Source organism: Phasianus colchicus, chromosome 2 (genome assembly GCF_987193195.1).
Source record: "Phasianus colchicus chromosome 2, bPhaCol1.hap1.1, whole genome shotgun sequence".
Taxonomy (NCBI): Eukaryota; Metazoa; Chordata; class Aves; order Galliformes; family Phasianidae; genus Phasianus; species Phasianus colchicus.
In genome coordinates, this window is record NC_143437.1 from 99,422,342 (window position 1) to 99,445,891 (window position 23,550).

General features: G+C 34.9%; 1 protein-coding gene across 14 annotated transcripts in view; it reads right to left on the reverse strand.

Moving 5' to 3' along the window:
* Positions 1–23,550, reverse strand: part of CYRIA (CYFIP related Rac1 interactor A) — a 53,230-nt gene that overhangs the window by 15,841 nt on the left and 13,839 nt on the right. For 4 of the 14 annotated variants that reach the window (XM_090136394.1, XM_090136397.1, XM_090136400.1 and 1 more), the window contains exons 2-4: positions 20,355–20,405; positions 18,439–18,507; positions 2,930–3,009 (exon numbers count right to left, since the gene is read on the reverse strand). In XM_090136394.1, coding sequence (XP_089992520.1) covers positions 2,930–3,002 — 73 coding nt within the window. In that variant the 5' untranslated portion in view covers positions 3,003–3,009; positions 18,439–18,507; positions 20,355–20,405. Of the gene's footprint in view, positions 1–2,929; positions 3,010–3,197; positions 3,278–4,969; positions 13,547–18,438; positions 18,508–19,777; positions 19,823–20,354; positions 20,406–20,490; positions 20,514–23,550 lie in introns of those variants that run through there. The other 10 variants (XM_090136395.1, XM_090136401.1, XM_090136399.1 and 7 more) reach the window with 8 other exon arrangements.

Genomic DNA, 23,550 nt, shown 5'->3' on the forward strand with positions numbered 1-23,550 from the left:
TATCTGAGAGATCTGTGTTAACTAAGGGTTGTAAGGGAAAAAAGTAACACTGAAGTCTACTATGCTGAATTTACAATGCAGTTTCTTAACTGACTAAGATATCTAGATTCTGCTGCTGTTATTCTGCCCTGCATTTCTGTTCTCATTTTTGTGTACTAAGAGCTAAGGCTCTTCCAACCATGCAGTCATCCAGATTTATCTGAGAGAGTATTTAGTAAGTTGAGGAAAGAATTAAGTTGGTAGGCATTTTTTGAAATTGCTTAACTTACTTTCAGTAATTTGCACAGTCTAAAGCAGAGATGAACACAGACATGGTTTTTTCCTCAGAAAGTATACAAACAGGTATTGCACAGTTGAATAAATCCTTGTGGACACAGAGGAACATTACTAGGATTTCTACTATCAACCTAATTCTTCATTTAAGACTCTAAGATCTATCACGTGAATCAAGTTGGAAGACAGCTGAATGATCAGTAAATATTTAAAGAGACTGGAAGCTAACCTTCTTCATGCAATATATTTGAAATTGAATGTAGGAAATCTGTGATAATCTTATACTAACTGTGAACATAATACAAATACATTTGAAATTGCATCAGCTGAATGTTTTCAGCAGCAGAGAAATTTTTTGCTCCAAAACTTCTGCCTTCCCTCTTCATTCTGTGATTTTATTATATGATTCTCTATCATGAATCCATCAAAATCCAATTTTTCACTAAAGACGACGTCTTCTCAAAGCTTTAGAAAGGCTTTTTATTATGATTATAAATTTAAAAATAGACTCATAAAATGGCTTTGGTTAGAAGGGATCTTAAAGCCCATCTACTTCTAACACTGACCGCTGTGGGCAGGGTTACCACCCACAAAACTAGGCTGCTCAAGATCCCATCTTCAGCCTGGTCTTGAATGCTGCCAGGGATGGAGCATCCACATCTCCAGGCATCCTGCACCAGTGCCTCACCACCCTCTGAGTAAAGAATTTCCTCCGAACACCTAATTTAAGTTTCCCCTTTTTTAGTTTAAAACCACTTCCTCTTGTCCTATCACTATCAGACCATGAAGGAAACCTTTGTAACTGCACTAGTTTCTAAAATGACCTTTTTTTTTTAATCCACTGAACTTGAGCTGAAAACGCAAAAAGGTCACATGGCCAGCAAGCATACATGCAGACTGGCACCCATGGCCAATACACTGGAGTGGGTTTTTTTACACAATTCAAATTTTGATGCAAAAAAATGAACTACAGAAAATGCACCAAGCCAACATATGCCCCTGAAGTTACATTCCTTCCACAGAACACATTTTTTATTATTCCATAAGAATCTCCAAGACTATTTCAATCTCTAGGTAGTTGTGCCTGACAAGTGCACAAGTGCTCACAGCAATTGCTTGCATTTCCTTGGGAGAAGGCACTTAAGATCACTTCTGTTCCTGTTGGCAGAGCAGGTTTTGGAAAGGAAAGAACAATAAAAAAAACAACCACCTTCTCTGCCAAGGCAAGAAAATAGGCATTTTCCCCTCTCACTTCTATGAGGCCTTCCTCTGCCAGGCCACCTGTTTCCTGCTAAGTCAGGAGTCACAGCTAGTATGACCTTCTTATAGTATAAGACATGATGGGACTGATAAAGTCTGGAAGTTCAAAGCAGCTGAAAAGCTTTGCAAGAGCCAGGCACAGCGTTCTACTAAAGTGTCCTGAAGTTTGACAGAAAAAATTACATGATGATTTGTACAAAGGTTTAACAGCCAAATTTTAGAATAAGATTCTCAAATCATACAGAGGTAGAAAATCGATTGAGGGCCTGTAGTACCTTATTCCAAACCCAAAATAACCAATTAACTTTTTTCATAATTTAAAACCGATTCTTTATACTGTGGTAAATGAGATCTAGATGAGAAGATTCAAGTATGTACAACGTTACATTCGTACACTCCAGTTTTAATCCAAGAAAGCATGTCTGAACAATTTCTTAAGATTTAAATTTGCTTAAAAGACTTTTAGAACCAGTGCTTCTAAGCACGTATATACATACTTTCTCATTTCATGTCAGTAATTGTTTTTTTTTTTTAAGAATAACTTAGGAATAAATTATTTCAAAGTAGTACTCAAGGTGATAATATGTGCCTACTTATCCCAAATTCTCTCTTCAACCATGCCTCAAAAATCAAAAAAAGTAGCTTCTTTCAAAACTTTTTTTGGTTCAGATTAAAGGTTTTAAGAGACAAAACATCATATGCTATTAGCACTCTGATAAAAAGCATTTCACACAATTAGTGAAGTTAAGATTAACCCATATTAAGGATTTGATGACCAGTTTTCAAGAAAGTGTTCAGAAGTACATGCAGGAAAAGCATAACCAGCAGAAGGGAAATAGCTTTGATTCAGAAACAAATGTGACAAGGAAATTAGTATGTGAAACACTGTTTGCAAACCGATAAACATGCAATTAAGAGAGATGCAATCAAGTACTTACACTTATACCACTTCATTACTCTTTAAAAACTATAATAATCCAGTTAAATCACCACTGAACCAGCCACCTACACTGTTGGTATTTTTTAAGCTTTTCATAATTATTTCCACTGTAAATACATTTCCATTCAATGAAGAAACACGAAGAACAGGTATTATTAACCCTGATTTGTTAGAGTAAGCTGAAGTAAGTTCATTCACATATAAACTTAATAATGGCTTATAAATGTTCTGAAACTAAATCATAGTTATATTTTATTTGCGTATCTATCATCCTGCCATCTTTTCATGAAGTAGTTTTACATAGTCTTATAGATATAAAAAAACTCAATACTCAACCAAAGTGTAATTTAATTTGTTTGCAAATCCCTTTTGAATTGCTTCATGACGCGTAAGCACATGCAGTTCATTAGGAAGTAATAAGCAAAGAAGGCAAGCCAGGCAAGAAGCTTTGCTCACTTTCAAAGTCAAGGAAAAAATTTGGCCCCTGATCAAGCTCTGTGCAAGTGAGAACTTTTAAAAGATTTCCCATTTGGTTCCTGAAAAATAGAAAAGGAAGAGAAAAGGAGTTCTGAGTGAACAAATGGTTTTAGAGACAAGGACTTGGATAGACTGGTTGCGCTGGAAAATAAACACTGCAAACAATCCATCTTAAGATTTTTTTCCTTAGTTCACTATTAAGTCAGGAAAAAGATTCTCTCACAACCTTGTAATTGTTTGAACTTACTTTCAAAATCCAGGAAAAAATGTGGATAGTTTTCAATTTCCCTGGTAAGGACCTTAAGAAGATTACCCATCCCAGCAAACCTAGCAAATGCAACAAAATCATAAACAGTTATATACATAAAATTAGAAAACTACCACTAAGGTTTGAAACAGTCTGCATCATTCATTAAACATTATGACAAGTTCTGGACTACAAGAAATATTCTCATTGTCAGTTCTGTGGAGTGTAAAACCTTGTAGAGAGACAGAAATTCTATCTATCAACTTGGAATTGAAACATCAGTACATTATTAAGTACAGATATTTATGAATTTATTTACTTAGAAGAAACTAACTGAAAACTGTATTTATATTTGTAAATCCTCCAAATTGCTTGACTCAGATTACTAAATACCATTACAGAGCAAAAAATATTGTAAACGCTGAGTTAGACTCTCAGCATAAATTTGCATTATTTCATTAAAATTACTAAATTGTTTAAAACAATATTACAAGAGAAATGTATTAGAAAGCTAAAATGCCTACTTTTTTTAAAAACTTTTAATTAAAAAAAAGTTCTGCACTCTTTTATCTGCCATTCCTATCCTTTATCACAGTGAAAATATTTGCATCTGCAGTTAATAAGAAAAACTGCCAAAAAGAAAAGTGACCAATTCTCAAAAACAAAGTCTCTGTGGGAAAAAAAAAAAAAAAAAAAAAAAAAAAGCAGAAGGAGAACTGAAGAAAAAGTTGGTGTTATTTGGTTGGTTTTTATTTTTGTTTCTTTTACACCAGCTCTTAAAATGATGCATTATTCTAAAACTATGTGAAAGTACAGATTGGGGAAGTAAACAATCTTTTTTGCAGAAGTGAGAAATTAAACCATGAAAATCACATATTAGTATAAACAATCTCCCCGAAAGGATGTAGAAAAATGTGATTTTAAATTTAAAAATTATATGAAAAATCGTTCTCAGTACTCTGAACTCTCTCAGGGATCACATCTCATGCTCATCTATTTTTCAGTTTGAGAGATCAGAACATACACACAAAGTTATTCTAAGCTTGTATATGGTCAAAACTCCATTTGAAGAGACAAAGATATTTTCCAAATTCTCCCTCAAGCACTACAGAAGAAAAAGTATCATAAGCTCTCATTTTTATATGTATATAAAGGATACATCTCCTAAGAAGGTAATGTAAGATTTGGAGATTTAAAAGCAGTCACAGTCACATAACATACAGAGTACATTCAGGGTACACAGCTTCATGTAAACCAGGTTTCTGCTATAGAAATCGCTTTGCTTTGCATGAAATACTTTTTCAAACTTTTCTCTCCAGTACAGATCCAGTGAGCAGACTGTCAAGTCCAATACAGTTAGCACCATCTTACACAAACAACATTGAAACATGAAGAAAGATTCTCTATTACTCATAAAGTGACATCTGTTTATAAGCACAAAAATGAAATGCAGTTTCACTTTCACAGGATGTACATTTTATGAACTGAGCCTACCTTTATGATTAGCTTACAAAGGGGAAAAGCGTGAGAACAGAGGAAGCAATTTTATACAGCACCAACCCTTGTATACTCAGCGATTTAACATCTCATCACTGTTCTATATTGCATTTTATAACGTCATTTAGATCAGGGAAAATAATATGCATAAACCTAGTTTCCTTTACTTAACCCTGACATAAACAACATTATGTTACCAAGAAATACTACCACAATCTAAACTACTGACTCTGTTTGGATTCTTCACTTCCAACTCATTTTAAGCTGTATCTTACCTCATTGCCTTCAGTCTTCACAGAGAATCCAATCATTTCTTCTACTGTCAAAGTTAACTCTGCATCCGGAGACTGGTTTAGCTGATAGCATGCTTCGAACAGCAAGAAAGCTGTTCCCTTTGCCAAAAACTGAGGCTAAGCACTCTTATTTGCATTGAATAGCTTTAGGTCATGTGCCCAGTCTTTGGTTTCAGTTCCTTCTTAAAGAACTATATCACATCATAGCTGTGGAGATTTCTAATATATTTTTCCTGAACTTCTACATTTTCCAGCTTTTCATTTTCTTATCCTTTCCTACAATCCTCATACAGAAAGTGAATCCAGATTTTAAAAGTACTAAGCAAGAACCCAGATGCAAAATTTACATCAATTTTCAGGGTTAAACTACATTTTCCAATTATCTTAAAGGCAGTGACTTGACATTACCTATTTTCAATATACACAAAACCAAAAAATAAGTGATACTGAAGACCAACATCTAGAAGTCACGGTTCAAACATTTAATAATTAAGCTTCGTTTTTTTCATGATTCAAAATAGTAAAATAGTTCCTTATTGGCTTTCTAAAAGCAAAACCAAAAAGCAAGTCTAGTTCCTCCCCTCTGCCCTGGTAAGGCCTCATCTGGAGTACTGTGTCCAGTTCTGGGCTCCCCAGTACAAAAAAGACAGAGATCTCTTGGAAAGAGTCCAGCGGAGGGCCACAAAAATGGTGAAGGGCCTGGAGCATCTCCCCTATGAAGAAAGGCTGAGTGAGCTGGGTCTGTTTAGCCTTGAGAAAAGAAGACTGAGAGGGGATCTGATCCAGGTCTATAAATATGTAAGGTGTGGGGGGCAGAATGGCGAGGCCAGACTGCTTTCAGCAGTGTGCGGAGACAGGACAAGGGGAAATAGCCAGAAACTGAAGCATAGGAAGTTCTACACAAATGTGTGCAAGAACTTCTTTATGGTGAGGGTGACGGAGCACTGGAACAGGCTGCCCAGGGGGGTTGTGGAGTCTCCTTCTCTGGAGATATTCAAGACCCGCCTGGACACCTACTACTGCTACCTGGTGTAGAGAACCTGCTTTGGCAGGGGGGTTGGACTCGATGATCTCTGGAGGTTCCTTCCAATCCCTACGATTCTGTGATTCCAAGTAACATTTGAACATATTGAACATCATTCAATATTGTTTTTAACTCTGTATCAGAAGACTAATCTTCATCCTAATAGAAACATTAATAAGCATATTCCCCTCCCCCAAGATGCATTATTTTATTCTTCATAGCTTTTCTGCTTCCGCAACTTAGATCTTTCAAACTGTCTTTCCCTGGAAATAATGCTTTTCAAACCTCAGGAACTGCAAAACAATTCCATGATAACTTCTAATGAGATTTCAAAGTAATTAGTGGCATAAATTCTCAGTGAGTCAGTATATATACTACAGTTGTGACAAAAATGCAAACATAGAGCTAATGCACAGTAGCAAATTAAAAAGGCTTAATCTAGAGACTTTAAAATTTTATTTCATTAAACTAGAAAGCATTTTCTTTCACTTACTGCAAAATCAGTTCAAATGCTGAAATAAGACTCAATGCATGCATAAAAACATTGCTGTCACAATACTCCTAAACGATAGCAGCTTCTCTTCAGTGTCCAAATCCCTCTGAACATAACCTTTTATCAGTACGCTTTAAAAATGATGATATGCAGACACAACGTTTGCATTTTCAATTTTCTACTTTTGCAAATGATCAAAGCTTACCCTAATATATATGAACTATGAACACTGAAAATACTTTTCCAAAGTACTGCTGACAGCTGAAAGCTCATTAGTCCTTATTCAATGCTTAACATTTAATTAGTTGCATGGAAATGCAAGCAAAGTGTAAGAAATTTGTGAACAAGAGCATACATTTAGAATTTCGTGTTTCATATATCATTATTCACTAGCATTTTTTAAAGCGTTGATTTTAAAGCATTGAGCTTCAAAACTAAAATACCATAGAATGATTTTCTGTTGCATCACTTTGCTCCCAAAATTTCAGTAATTTAGTTCAGACATTTTAAAAGTACTGCTATAAATTCCTTCTCCTACAGTAAATCAATCAATTTATTTTTGAATTGTGTAAAATAAAACACTACCACAGCTCCCCACCAATCAATCCTTCAAATCTGACATAGATATTATCTACACTCTCAGATACACTGAAATCCTGTTTTGAAAATGTAATCAATGTTCACAAACTGGGTATTATCAACTCAGTTTTGTATGTCAAATGCTAAACTATTTTTTTTTTTTTTTTTTTTTTTTTAAGATCTTCAAAATATTTGTGGATTTACTGCTTTAAGTCACTGCATAATTTTAAATTGTGGGGCTCTGCACTATTTTTAATTGATAGCTACAATATTATACACATTGCTAGGAAGCAGTAACTTTTAATAAAGTTATTTCATCTGACTTTACAGGACTAATTTACATCAGTACAAAGTCAAAAACAGCAGTATCACAATAGCCACATGCAGACATATGAAGTATTTAAATAGTGTATTAGGGAAAAAAGACACATGGATCAGCTCAACCCTTTACTGTTGATCAGTGCTCCTTTGCCATATTTAATTTCCTAAATCTGCCCGTGTACATAAACATAGTCTAAAAAGCTTTTGTGAAAATGAGCTGGATCAGCAAATACCTACTGCTTAAATTCATTTAGATCACCCTAACTAAATGGGGCTGGGAGGGTTCTCATGAGAAGCTCCACTGGGAGTTTCAGGAGAAACAGTGACTCCCGAGTTCAGGAGCAGCAATCAGTAATTAGGAATGATGACTTCTAATGGAATGTCTGCGCTGATGCATGCATGCATCCACAGTCTGAGGGAATTGTAGTGTACTAAGCTTATTAGTATCATTAAAGCAGTGTAACTGACCTTACTGCATGAATAATTAACTGTGATATAAAATCCCAAACAAAACATAGCACCATCTGAACCCAAGATCTCTTAGATCAAAACTCCCAATTTCAAGTTGTGATACTCACCTATGTAGTTTCCTGCATTGTTCCATTAGAACATTGTGCAGAACTGCACAACTAAGAAAGTAGTTTACTGAATTACCGAGTGAAATGATAATGGAAAAAAAATCCTGACTAAACATCAAAGTTTCTTAGTAATGATAACGTATTTTGTTTTTTGAAGAAAACTCGTATCACTCATTTTTTTGTTTGGGAGAGGAAGGAAGATTTAAAAAATCATTTCTAACATTTGTCAACTCTATTACTAAAGTTTTTGCTTCTTATCCTTTGCATTAAACATATTAAAAACATTTTCTCTTCTAAAGCACTTGTGAAAGACTAACTCCTACAAAATGGAAATATGCAGTCCTTGGAGTCATCCACAGAGTAAGAGCATACAGAGAGAGTGTAGTACAAATAAGCAAAAAAATAAGTGTCTCACCTTCCTTATTCAGGTGATGGATATACACAGAAAAAATCCGACTAAAATCCATCCCCCAAAACTGATGCAAAAAAATGGAAAGAAGAATAAGACAAAAATGTTGCTCAAGGTGAAAGCAACACAAGATAAAAGAGCAGCTTCTGCTTTGAACAGTTATTTTATAATAGTTCTTAGATAAATAATGCTTGAAGCCAAAAGCTTTTACTGTCAACTAATAGGTAGCTTGCAGGACACAACTAACAACTACAAGAAAGGTGAGGCAAGTCAGAAGAAGATAATAAATGGTTTGTAATGACAAATGGATTTTTAAATAATCACAAAATGTTAGAAGAGATGGCCAAGAATACAAGTATTTATAGCCCCAAGGATTAAGAGCTTGTCTTGTGGTTTCACTAAAATCAAAAAGTGAAAAAAAAAAAAGGTTACCTCAGATGAACTTGCTGCTTTTTAAAGGAATTTTTCAACATGCCAACCCTCACATCTGAATACACTTTGAAGAGAACACCTATGTATTTTCAAAGTGTATTATGTCAAAAAGCCATCATGAAAGAATGAAAACCAGGAAACCAAAATATCTAGATTCTGACTCATAGACCAATAAAGAGAATGGAAACCAATGAAATAATTAGAATAAAAATTATGTTTGAAATGAAAAAAAAAATACTGTTATAATTTTCAGTACTGTTGTACTGAATATGCAAAGTACAGTAACTGTAATCCAATGAATCACTTTCACAGATGCTTAAAACACCAGAAAGGGGATCAGTCTCCCCATACTCCATCAGTTGATGATATCAGGTAAGCAAAGCAGGAATGGTTACCAAATTGATGCATGGAAATGAGATGCCTTTAACTGAAACAGAACAGGTATAGCTAGTGTTAAGAATTACTTCCTTCAAAACAAAACCATTTCATCTTTTTCCAGGAGGAATTGAACTTATGTTTCACAAATATTCTAAAAGAAGTCACAGCCACTCTTCTCAGAATTTCCTTCTTGTCTTCTCTCACAAAAATTATAAGCAAAATATGAACACATATGAAAAATTAGAAACACAAAAAAACTGTCATTGTTGCTCTTTCTACCTTTTAATGTCTACCAATTTTTCAGCCTTCTAACTATGCCAAACAGAACATTTCATATGCTCATAGAATGCTCATAGAAAATCCAGTACAAGTGTCCGAAATAAAAACCTACAAATGCAGTTGGTCTGGTAATCAGAGAGGCTGAGGAAAAATTACTTCATTGTTATACTGGACAATAAATTAAACATAAAGCAGAGTAGAAAAGTACTGAATTCGAGGTTTTTCAAGGATTGATTTTATAGTCAGGATTAAGGAATGGAGGGCTATATTGAATATATTGCAGAATGTGTCTTCTCCAAAGCCACAGTGTAATCTCTAATTAGACAGGAGCTACAGAAATGCATGATTTCCAGCAACTCTTCCCTTTAGCTTAATTAGCTTTGTGCCATTTTTTTTTATTCCTTCTGATATTATTTTATTAACTTTCATTCTTCCACATTAGACTCCCAATTCATTAAAACTTACAGGGAAATCTCAAGACCATTCAGTTACTAGGCAAGTATATTAGCCCTCTTAATTATGGAAATATAAGTAAATCTTGTATTATTAGGCACTTGCATCGTGCCTAATACTTTAAGGAGCACATCCTCTAGGAAGTCTATCTCCTAGTTTTATATGCAAAGAATGCTAAAAACATTTTTGTGCTGCAACTTTTTTTGGTATTTTAACAAATCTGCAACTTCCATACGATGACAAATAAGTGAAGAGTACTGTGAATGCTGCTGAATTAAAAGGATGGAGTTTTAATTAAAAATTCCATTAGATAGTGGAAATGAAAATTGAAACAACATACTGACTGACCCTGACAGACTTCACCATAATTAATTTAAATAACTACTAGAAGCTACTCTTAATTTAGCAATGAAATGTGCATGATATCTTTTTGTTAAGACAATAAAATCGATGCACAGTAGTGACTTTATTCTACTTCCCTATAAAATCTATTTTTACTTAGCTGACAGATTTCCATGATGATTAATCACAAACTCATTTACAACAGCTCATTCCCTTCACATTAGAAGATGCACATGCCTATAGAGGCATATTATACAAAGAAAACAGCATTGTTCAATGATGTGAGCAAAGTTAGACATATGGACAAAAGTGAACATTGTACAGTTGTTTTGACAACCCTACAATGCTACTCAGTGGATTTCCTGTGAAGGAGACATTTAAAACTCACAGACCAGACTACAGACGTTTGCTCACTCAACATGGCTTCACTCGAATAAAGATAACACAAACCCAGGAAGCTTTTGTTGGTGACGCGGTGCCCTCTACTGTCTGAATGGAAATCTCAACCGGAGACACACCTGAGTGTTTTTAATCTACAACACTGTATGGCACTGCACTACGAAAGAACAAGTTTTACACAAAGTGCATGAAAACATACACTCAAAATAAAAGCTAGTCAGTTAATGTTTTATCTGAAATGCCTGTGATCTTTATGCTTAAGATGCCACTACTAGTCTAGATGTAATTACTAATTTATATTTGCACTGAACTATCAGTGCTAACTTACTTCTTCAGAAGATGCACACACAGAACTGAATTTTTGTAGGGACCAGAGCTATAGTAACAGTGAAGGAACTTAGCCTCTATCTTCATTTTCTAACTAAAGCCAAACTAATCAAAATAGCACGTCAATAAGCAAATTTCAGAATGAGTATCAAGATTAAAACCCATTATATTGGTTTCTCATTCCCTTTAACTCATCATTTAGTTTAAAACCAATTGTAAATTTACATTTAAAAGTATAAAAACCACCATTTTTCCTGAAGCATTCAATGGAGTGAGAACTATGAAAAAGGCATCTCAACTTGCATGTAACTCATGCTACATCGAGTCTCTGACCTGTGTACTCTACATGTAAACAGAAATTCTGTTTACAGTTATTCAAGTTTCAATTAGTACTGCTTGTTTTGAAGCTTAGAAGCAGACTATAAGTTGAAAAAGAAGAAATCTGGTTTTCTTTTTGTAGTTTCTGACTCAAAATCAGATGAACAGGATGACAGACACTAGCTTAAAAAAGCCAATTATCTGTACTGAAAATGTAGGAAGTTAGTTCTATCCAACAGTTTTTATTGCCTTTTTTGAGTTGTGTTGTTTGATAGGCAATTTGTGCCTTTTAGAACTACGGAAAAAACACTATAATTAGGCTTAGAGCAAAATTTTGTAAGTTTAACTCAATAAGGACCCAAGAACTTCACTTAATTTTCAGTTGTAACTAACTTTCCATTCACACCTCAACAGAAATGACATAAGGAAATCGTAGAACCACTGAATCACAGGGCTTGGAAGGGACCTCTGAAGATGATCAAGTTCAACCCCCTGCTAAAGCAGGTTCCCTCCAGCAAGTCTCACAGGAAGATGCCTAGACAAGTTTTGAATTTCCACAGAGGAAAAGCACCCACAGCCTCTCTGGTTCACGTGTTCCAGAGCTCTGTCATCCTCACAGCAAAGTTCTTTCTCATGTTCTTATGGAACTTCCTACGTTCAGTTTGTGAACACTGCCTCTTGTTGTGTCAGTGCGCACTGCTGAGAAGAGCCTGGCCCCATCCACTTGACACTCGCCCTTCAGATGTTCATATAAGCATTGATAAGATCTCCCCTCAGGTCTCCCAGCCTTTCCTCATATGGGAGATGCTTCAGGCCCTTTATCACTTCTGTGGACTCTCTCTAGAAGTTCCCTGTCTTTCTTGAACTGAGGAACCCAGAACTGGACACAGTATTCCAGAGGTGGACTCACCAGGGCAGAGGAGATGGGGAGGGTCACCTCCCTTCATCTGCTGGCCATGCTCTTTCTGCTCTGGCCACAGGAGAAAAGCTGTGATTTCATTCATCTCAGAGCCATAAAACTGAGGTTTGTGCTAGCTCCTTCCTGTGAGTTCTTTGGAGGATGGGGTGAGGCAGGAAAATCCTCAATTATTCCCAATTTCATGATACACAAATGTTGTCATTTAAGTCAGTGAAAATTTAAGTCAATCTATAATAAAGCAGTGGAACATGACAGGAAATTTAATGTTGTTCTCTTCTTCCTCCTTTGATTAGATCAGTATTTTACTGTACTTAAGTCAATTTACTTACTAATGAAAGTAGTGCAATTAAAAACTTGAGAAAAACATGAGACGTTAAATAAAAAATGCTTCTTCAAGGCCATGGCTTGCACAGCCACCCAATCCTCCAACCACAAATGCTAAAAATGAAAAAATTTCTCAAAACACCAATATAACCAGCCTACTACCAACTATATTTCACTCACTAAAGGATGAACACAAGAGGACCAAGTAGTATTTAATATTTTAAATTAAATGAAATAGACAAATAAGATCTTTTCTTCTAGCTTTAGTATCCTGTAATAAATGACTCTCACTTTTTAATACATTTCATTTAGAACCTGAAGTGATTAGCATGGACTTCAAAAAATGGGGAGAACAGAAGGTTCTTTGAAAACATGCAACAATCAGCAGATTCCAGCCAGGAAAAGACTACAACGTAAAGAAAGATAACTTTCTGACACTTGGCTCATTTCTGCAGAGACTGTAGTTAAGGTCATTATCCACTAAGTGGCATTATCAACTCAAACATGTAAATTTGACAAAAAAAAATAACCATAATAAAGCTCATTTTTCCTTTTAGAAACAAATTGATAGAAAACATTTTTTTGGGATGATTTCAGTTATGTTTATCAGAAAGTTAGGGATAATTCCAAACAGTCCAATGTATTAGTGAATCAGCATTAACCATTTATTCTTTGTGCCTAGACATCTGCAAATATCTTGCAGATTGATCAGGTTAGAAATAAGACTATCATATAAGAAAGGCATATTAAGTAAACCAAAATACTGGAGTAATACAAGCACAAATTAGATTGATAAAGGCATAATGAAGTGTTTAAGAAGTAATTGGGATTTCAGAACTGATGTACACCGATAATTTAGTATTTACAATTATAAAATCTAAATCACCAGAAGACACATCTGGTGTTTACTTCACTTTTAGATAAAACAATTATTAAAAGTAAATCTTATAGACTAGATAAGTTAACATTAACTGATGCTAAAAGGTATGTGAAAAATAATAAATACCATTCTTACTTTCCAATGGTTATGTTTTAGCAATTATTTAAGAGTTAGGTTTCAAAATGTTACTAAATGATAAATGAGAATAAATATAGTTTTTTTTTAATAGAAGTTTTATTAGAGTAAAAGCATTTAGAAATATAAATACAAGAAAAATGCATTTGATCAGAACTCTCATTTTAAAATAGGTTTGTTCTATTGTTTGCCCCCACTCTTTTATCACTGTCAGTTTGTACATGCAACTGCTGAAAATAAAATGAAAAAAAATCAGTATCGCTGTACAAAAGAGTATAGGAAATTGAAATAAGCATCTACTTTCTCTTTTCACTTCAAGGCATGAATTTTAAGCTTGAGAAATGTCCTATACATGCACTCAAAATTCTGAGCATACTTCAATGCTAGAATAAGATTTTTTTTTTTTTTAAGTGATTTTTTTCCTCACTGGTCACAAAGGAATTGCATTAGGACATAGTCCTTTTTCCCTACATCCGCCTACAACAAACATTTGCTGCAAGTCAGAGACTCCAAAACCAAATTGTTTACAATTAACTCAAAAAGTCATTTAAAAAAATTGTTTCTTTGTTCCAGTTGGAAAGAGAGACAGCCAGATGTGTGGCTTGTTGATCTTGCTCTTTTCTGACCTCTGAGTGTAGGAAGAACTGTAGCTGAGGAAGGAAGTCAGCAACTTGTGTTAATGAAGGTGAACACTGCAGAAAAAGATGTTTGCAATTTAAAAAAAATACATATATCAGAAAGATTCCTTGAAGCAGTTTCTATTAAATGAATTATGACCTTTCTGTTTGCTGTTGGTGAAAAACTGGAATCTGTTTCTCAAAAAGTAAATAGAAAGTGCAGCCTTTGTTCTGTTTGAAAAATTATACTCTTCAAAAACTTCAAGAAGTTTCATCACTGTAAATTAGTGAACACATCATTAACAACTGCTAGGACACTATCATCCTGTATGAATACAGAATTCAGGGAAGCCATTTCAATTCTGGATTCTGACTGAGTCACACTCTGTTACTGCAGACAGAAATCCAATCTAAAACTGCTTCAAACTGAGAAAGTGATGGATGCACTCATCTCTCTGTAAAACACATCTGGCAAAATACATAAGACAAAGAACTGTATTTTCTACAGTACACTTCTTCATGTCTCCATGAAACATATTCATACATTATATTTGCAAATATTCAATAATGAATTAAAGTAATCTGAGCTGAAGACTATTTGTTACATAGTTCCACGTGATGCATTACAAAACAAGACATCCCACAAGCATAGTAAGAAATAGTCAAAGACTTCAAACTAACAGACGTGAAACTTTATCATCTTGCTTCTAAACTGAATTATTTTCTAGAATAATGTCTAAAAGATATTCTAGAGTCCTACTACTAAGGTTCTCCTTCTATCATGGTACCTGAAAAGTCAGCAAAAAAGTTACCATAGTTGAGGTACTAAAAACACAATTCTTGTGAAGTAATAATTCATGCCAGAGATTCAGTTTAGATGGTTATTTTGGCACCTATGAATCAATCCTGACTGCTTACACAGCTTCAAAAGGCACTACAGGCATCTAAATCAACTGCCTGAATTATATTAAATTTATGAAGGTGTTTTCCCTGTACTATTGTCATCTTAAAAATTTGCAACAGTTTTGGTAGAAAATAATCATATGTAATTTTTGTCAACTGGTTATTAGGAATTTTCCTACTGTCCAAAGACCTGAAAAATATAATCAATTTACATTTATTATGTTACTATTTAATTAAGAAACTTTCCTGCGTGTTCTCAGAAAACAGGAAATCAAAATCTAGTTTATTCTCTCCCCATTCCACATTTCTCTTGACCCCCAAGGTCATTTCAAAAATGTTAATAGATACACATGAATATTTCCACACCAAAACATTTCTGAGAACAGTTTCACAAAATCTTATAAGGAAATTCAAATTATGGGAAATCAGAACAATTTCATGCCATACATTTTGAAACAGTTGTAAGAGATATGGCTCATATTAAAAAGCCTACAAGACTGCACTAAGAGAAGTGGAAAATGTTATCATGCAAGACTTTCAACACAGCTCAAACAGCTTGCAGCTATGACCACAAAAAACAGCTTCTGGTGTAGTAATATTTAGAAATGCTTTAGGGCTTGTTGTTGTTATATTAATATTTCATTCTTAGAAATTTATTTTGGGGAAATGTGTTTAGACACTTCCACAGTCTGCATTTTGTCTTTATCTTTCCTGACAGTCAATCTTTCAGGTCATTAAAGGAATATTTAATGGATTAATTTTGAAAAAAGAAATTGTCTCAACATCTGTAAAAGGCTTATAATACCCAAAAATTAGGACTTCAAAAAATTATCAGCTTAAAAAGATTACAAAAAAAAAAATAATCTACCAGTGGTAGTTCCTACTAAAAGAATTATGAACTACACTGTAAGAACTGTTAACTTTCTGTGGACTGAATTAAATCTAGTAAATCAGTATTTCCTCAATTCACCTTCCTTGTTTCTCATTATTTTTTTTATTTTACAGTATTCTCTGGCATTCCTAGAATTTTTCCCTGTATTCTTCCATTCCATTTTACTTCTCCCGTCTTTAAGATCTCCTTGCCCTATACTTCAGCTTATCTCAGTCCCTCTCCAGTTGAATGGATAAGCCAATGAAGAGCAGTCATTTTTGAGACTCTGTCCTCACCAGCACAGCAAGATCTTCCTTCACTTAAGAAGCTGAATGGGCCCTAAATTATATTTGAAGTATTATCTTCATAACATTTAACAGGTAGGACTTATGCATAATTTCTATTTTGAATTCTACAGGACTGTAACAAGACAAAAGGCTGGAAGGCCATTTAAGGAAGAAAATAAAGTGTGAAAATAAAATGCAGCAACTTCATTGATTTAGTCTATATTCCTTTAAAGAATCATATAATTAATTTACAAGGTAGATAAGAATAATGTCCTACAGTGCAGAGGTTATCAAAGATGACAGGCTTGCTCCATTCAGTCTCACATCCATAGACCTGGGTTTGTTTAACCAGCCAGTGAAATAAAACTGGAACACTGTTTTTCAAATACGTTGCTTCCACTTTCAATAGAAACCTTTGTGATCCTTAAATTAATGAATCTTTCAACCTTCCAAGCTCCTCTGCAGGTGGCTTTGTTGCTTTTGAACAAACATCCACATAATTAGCAAATACCTTTAATTTGATAGACTGCCACTGATTCCCTGGGGTCATTTGGGTACTGCAAACCTGCTTTGATAAAAAGCCAGTCAGACTGCTGCCAGGTTGGGCTTGCTTTTACCTACCACAAATTGAAGTCTTTGTGGTTATCTGCCCACAGCAGCCCTTCCTGAATTAATGGCAGCAAAATTTCCTTTTCTCCAAAACCACTGGACGAATATTAATATTTCTTGAGACCTTATGTTCTTTAATAACTTAAGATATTAGTTTAACTTTTTAAGTGTTACGTACTGCAGCAGCCCAGCACAAATATGTTTGCTTCATGTTTCCCAACAGCGTAGAATAGGCTGGCAAACAGCTGAGCGTTGGGTCAGAATTGACAGAACTGATTCCAGCAACGTGTAGCCTTTGAGCGCAGAAACCATGACTGACACTGATTTGGCCATACATGAAACATTACATTTAGCTTTCCATTCTGATCTTCATAAGCTAAACTGGCATGACTTGCAATATTTGACTACGAAGAAGAAAATCTTCTCTGATAACTTATGACTACATCTACCTATTAAAACCTTTCAGTTCTACTCTATCATCCTGTACTTCCTCCCAAGTTACTTAAGACTGCAGCTGTTCACAACTTCTTTTTTCTCATGCATTATACTTCTTTGAGCAGAAAGCAAGCAAGAAGGATACATTAAAACCAATAAAACAGTTTGATGTCACAAATACTAGCACTGATTTCCCTGTGTCAAAAGCAGTATTTGTTTGATTCTACTGTGAGATGATTCAGAGTCTAAGCTGTGAGAAAACTGATCTGGGCTCCTCAGTTCAAAAAACCAGAAATCTTCTAGGAGGAGTCCAGTGGAAGGCAAAAAAGATGATTAAGGGCCTGTAGCACCTTCTGTGTGAGGAAAGGCTAAGAGACCTGGGACTGTTCAGTCTGGAAAAGAGAAGTCTTGACAGAGGATCTCATAACTGTTCATAAATACCTAAAGTGCAGGAGTCAAGTTAATGAGGGCAGACCCTTTTCCAGGGCATGCAATAATATAATGAAGGGCAACATGCAGAAAGTGGAATGTAGGAAGTTCCATACTAGCATAAGGAAGAACTTCTTTATTGTCAGAGTGATGGAGCACTGGAACAGGATGGCTGCCCAGAGAGGCTGTGGAGTCTCCTCTGAATGCATTCCAGACCTCTCTGGACACCTACCTGTGTAACCTGCTGTAGGAAACCTGCTTTATCAAGGAGGTTGGACATGATGTCAGGAGGTCTCTTCTAACCCCTACAATTCCGTGATTCAGTGAATCCTTCTAGAAGTCATTGAAAATCACACAGATTTTCATCAGCAAATTCCCTAAAGCCAAACATCACAGATGGGGACAGGTGATGATACAACAGAAGGGGCAGACAGAACTGAACCATCATGTTTAATAGCAATCAGCTTACCAAGCATGTACTTAATCATAAAATTAAATCATATATACGATCAGACCACAAAGAGTTGGTCACAGGAAAATAAAAATTCATCAGAAATAATCTCTTATTTAATCTCAAGTAAAAGTGGACTCATTCTACAAAGACAAATACTTCATACACAATAAAGTTTAGCATATTGCATTCTTTAGCTTTCTTACAACCAGCGTAAAAGAAAGGAGATACTTTACACAAACACTTACTTATATCTTACCTGGAAATAAAGTAGTTCCAATTCACATTCGAAAATCCAAAGTGTTGATGCAAAACATTCAACGCCTGTCTGTCATGAAAAAAATTCAAGATTACACGTGAAAAAACTCTGCTTTTCCCTCACTCTTCAGAAAGAAACCCTCCCCCCTTTTTTTTTTTATTTTAGAAGTAAATATACCACATTCTATCAATTGAAAACTGAAATTATTATTTTAAAAATGAAATATGAAATATCCACAAATCTATAAAGTAATTCCATTAAAAAATCCTGCTGGGTTGAAGTGGTCAGATATTTAACTTAATTTTTATGCTATATAATTCTTCAGAACAAATTCAATTTAATTTCCATTTTATAACGTGCAGTTATCAAGATTGTACAACCACAGGAATACAATGCTCACTGGTACCATGATGCATTACATTAAGAATTAAAACAAATAACAATAAAATAATGAAAATAACACACTTCCAGAACAGCTATTTAGTGTATAGCTATACATACACACTAAATAAATAATGGCTTACTTATTTGTGGCTATATTTATTTAGAGCAGTATTTACATTGAAAGAAGATAACCTGAAGTGATTTAAATTCATAAATGAAATTTCCAGTCTTCTGAAATTTCCAAAAGAAAGAATGAAATTTAAATGATCAACAGTGATCATTTACTTTTGAAAATGTGTGGGAAGGAAGCTGAGAAAAACACAAGCGGACCAGATACTTCATAAGGAACTACAGGGACAACTATTCCCAAGATCTGGCTCTTATATTACTTTACAACTATTTAAATAAAATAATTTACAGCAGTTTAAGTTTGCTCCAACTAAAAAGTTGAAACCAACTTAAGAGAAAGTAATCTGCTAAAGGCAGGAAGTGAACTTCCATTTCAACCATGCCCTCAACATTGCCAATATGGCTCCACAAACATTCTTCTTCACAGATATTCTCGTTCACTATTCTAATGACTGTGGAAAAATAGAAGTAAAGTTCATCAGGTCCATAAATCAGCTGAATTAAGTTTTGGTATGGAAAATTCCATGGTTACATTTCTGTGGCTGTACTTATAAAGATATGGCTACAATCACACCTAATCTAACTATAGATATTTGTTCATTTCAAAACATAAGTGTGTTTCAATACTTTCCAAAAAAGAATTTCCTGTTGAAGCTCAGGGAGTGATGTAGCATTTTTTTTTTTCCCCCAAACTAAGTACCTCACTACAAAGTACTATAATTCATTATAAAGACAGATTAAATTAAATCAGAATGAAACTCTAATTTCTCGAGTACAGCACCCACACAGAGAACTAATTAGGAATAACCCCTTTGAGTAAACAAACCTTTATACCAATTAGTAGCTGGTCAAGTCAGGGAACTCCCCTTCTCTAGGGAAAAAAAAAAGTATTTTCAACATGGCTTTATTATGCGGCTGGCTGCAAATCCTCTCTAGTTCTGTAGCAATGGAGGGTTTACCAAATTTATTTTTGAGTCAGTTTGATGAGAATGTGGTTAACAGCTGAAAAAAAGTAGCAGGAAAAGGCCTAAATAATAATGGTATTAGAACTTCAAGAGAGATAAGAACAAATAACATTTTCAGTCTAGGCCAATTCTGTCCCAAAGTCTAAACAGAAAACCTAATAGCAACAGTGAAATGACTCAAAACAAACAGTGGTGTTAATGAAAGAAAGAACACGGAAAAATTCTCACTTTTTGTTCTACCAAAAAAAAACCAAAACCAAAAACAATTAAAGCCACAAAGCAGGAATGTTATGCCCATGCAGCATTTTGAAAGCAGCAGTTAGGTGCAACAGTAAAACTGTATAACAAGATGCCACGTGTATTCATTTATTATTTATGATGTTTGAATCTGCTCAGCAACTTCTGTGCAAGATTGAAAGTACCTGAACTGATTCCTACCTTGCTGAAGATGATCCAGAGCCTTCCTGATACTTAGAGAGAGATGGCAATCTGTGAATTTTAAAATTTGTTTTAAGAATAGTTATTAATGAAAGTTTAAATTAATAAGTAGAAATAAATAATAAAAACAAGTTACCTTAGTGCCTTTAAAACATTATAGTAATTTTTCTCTTTTAAAAAGCAATGAGAACGTATCTCCTCTTGTGAGTTACCCCCAAAGTAAAAGGTCAATTATCATAGTACAGTGCACCAGGATAGTGAACTACTGTTCACAGGGTTAAGATAGCAAAAAAAGTAAAAGTTCACACTGAGCTTAGGAAGGTCCTGTAGAGTTAAACTGGATGACTCTCAGCAGTTTTAGCTGTCTCCATGGAGAGTTACAAGGAACTGAATAATAGGAATTGATAAAACCTTTCTACTGTTTTAACTTCACGAGTCGTGGGAAAGAAGCCAAGAAAGAGGAATCAGTGAACAGGCAAAACAGGAACACCCACAGACAGAAGAGAGTCTGGAAACACCCCACAGAACCCAGAAAACTACAATTTCCTCTGGAGCAATGATAAAGCAACAGAAGTTTTTTGACCCTCCAGACCTATAAGGCACAGACAGCATCAGCTACCATAATGTTCCACAGCCTCTACTGATTAAAGATGCATGAAATCATCACTCCTTTCCTCTTGACCTGCTGACACTGAGGACAAGTCTGAAGGATTCAGTCACTTCAGCACTAAATGAGCAACAATGGTCAAGTTTCAAAGAGGGTATCTCACTTAAAGCTTCATGTTAACCCCCAGCTACTAAGCGTTTAGCTACTTTCCAAACTTCGTGTCATTGCGAGTAACTGAAAAGAGTGGTCAAGCAACAACAGATTAAGACTCATGTTAAACAAAAACAAAGCAATTCACTACACGGGATGAGAAAAAGTTGGTAGAATAGAAAGGATGAATACGGTAAGAAAGGATTCCACTGTGTAGGTAAAGAAACAGGAGTGTGAAACTTGGATGCCTGATGAAAAAAGGAAAGAAAAGCTAGAGCTTAGCTTTGAAAGGGCAGGTCCAGCACAGACTATTCTGACACTGTATTTACTTGCTTTGGAGAGGACAAACAACAACAAAAAAGATCCTCAATCAGTTTGAGAAAGGGGAGGAAAGCCTAGATAGATAAGCACCTTAACTCTAAACAAATCCATTAATTAATCAATTAAAAATCTCATGCCAGAGTAGGCATCTGCAGAACTGTAGTTATTAGACCCACCATCAGGAGAAATCAATTTTAAAAAACAGAAATTTTCAGCCACTGATGCCAGGGGCAACACAGTTTAATTGAATTCACATCCAGTATCACGAGAAAGAAAAGAGAAATGCCTTAGTGAGCTGCTAAATTCCCACTTCTTTTTGAAAGTATTAAATGAAAAGAGAACTACAAAGTTCACAATTCAACAGTCAGCAACTACTACATCCCCTCTAAATGTATAGGATGTGACTCTCAGAATTCCACTAAAACAACGGAACAGAGATGCTTTTCTAGAAATTAATCATTTATAGAACAATCCGTCCAAATTAATTAAGATAAAGAATTGCTGAAACCATTGGGACAGAAAAAAACCCCAGTCTATATGGAGAGAAGAGCTGCTGTAAGAAATGACGAATGTTATGATGTAAGAACAGAAGATAAAACATGTGACAAACTTCAGAATTGGTGTAATGCAAAACAAATTAACTGGATTGTTTTGAAAAAAATCTATGTTCAGAACAGGAGTCATCCCTAATTGTATGGGTTATGTGAACTGGAAACCTTGACATCTATTGTAGATATACAGAAAGGTGAGTTTTTCTTAAATTACAAGTATGCTGACCATTTCCATATATTCATGGATAACAAAGCAGATTTGTCAGACAATTCTCTTATTTTCACAAAAAAAAAAAAAAAAAAGAACAATGCAGGAAAAGTAAGCTTTCTTACAACAGGCACAAAGTTTACTCACTAGAAGCTTACAGACCAGCTGGATTAGAACAGTTACTTAGGAAGTTCCAATACATTTTTATATAGAAGAAACAAGTTTTTGAAACAAAACCCAACAACTATAATTAAGTACCTTCTACTCAGCATAATCATGAAACTACAGCAAGCTTGCTGTTTATACTTACTGTTCTAAGTACAACTCAGTTATGAGCTAGCACTGTGTAAGATTTTTAACAAAACATGCTTTACATTGTGGAAGCCTGTTTAACCTTTTAAAAAACTTATTCTGGATATCCAAATGTCTTTTGATAATAAATAAAAATTAAAATAAAAAAAAATAATAATAATCAAATGTCTAGTGAAAACAATGCCAGTCCGGTTCAGTAAAGCTAGCACAACAAAGGGGTATGCAACAGGCATGTAAAAAATAACAAGTAGATGCCAGAAGGCACATCTTGTTCAGTTAGCAATAAATGCATGGAATGGCCCGCGAGGCAAGTTTACTGAAACATTTGGGCTGATGGAGATGGCACTGAGTGGCAGAGAGAAAATAAACTACTCTAATTGAAATAGCTTCCAATTTTCTGATTTTGCTCTCTAACACAATGTTCCTTTAGAAGTGGAGATAAACAATCAGAGATTGCAATCAGAGTCTTCCAGGGGAATCACACACAACCTTAAAAATGTTAATAAGTGAATACCAGTACATTTGAGTCACAGTGTTGTAGGGAATAGAGTGAACAAACATATCACTGAACAACTGTTCTTTTCAGTATGAGGATTCTTGCGTCAGGAAGAACACAAAGTCATCTCTTCCTTAACACCAGCGTAATGAAAATGCGCAGAAGCAAATACACACTGCTGCTTACTCATGGAACCTCAACAAAAAAAGCCAACCACCCTGAATGCCCGTTTAAAGGAAGGAGGTCAACAAGCAGGAAAATCATCACAGATTAACACAGAAGAGAAAGTTCTACACTGCTTTGGTAAGACCAAGTTAAATTATCTCTAGTTAAAAGGCATTTATGAAATGAAGCACAAGTTGGAGCAGTAGTCTGGGGGCCCTGCTGGCTCTACCACTTACTCCACACTCAGGGATTTGAGCAGTAACAGTCCACAACCAATTCAAACTTTAGGCCAAACACAGCTGTTACTCTGAAAGTTTCCTGCTGTTTAAGAAATAATTGAGACTGTATGATCAGGATTCAATAAAGCATTAATAGTAAAGATGCCA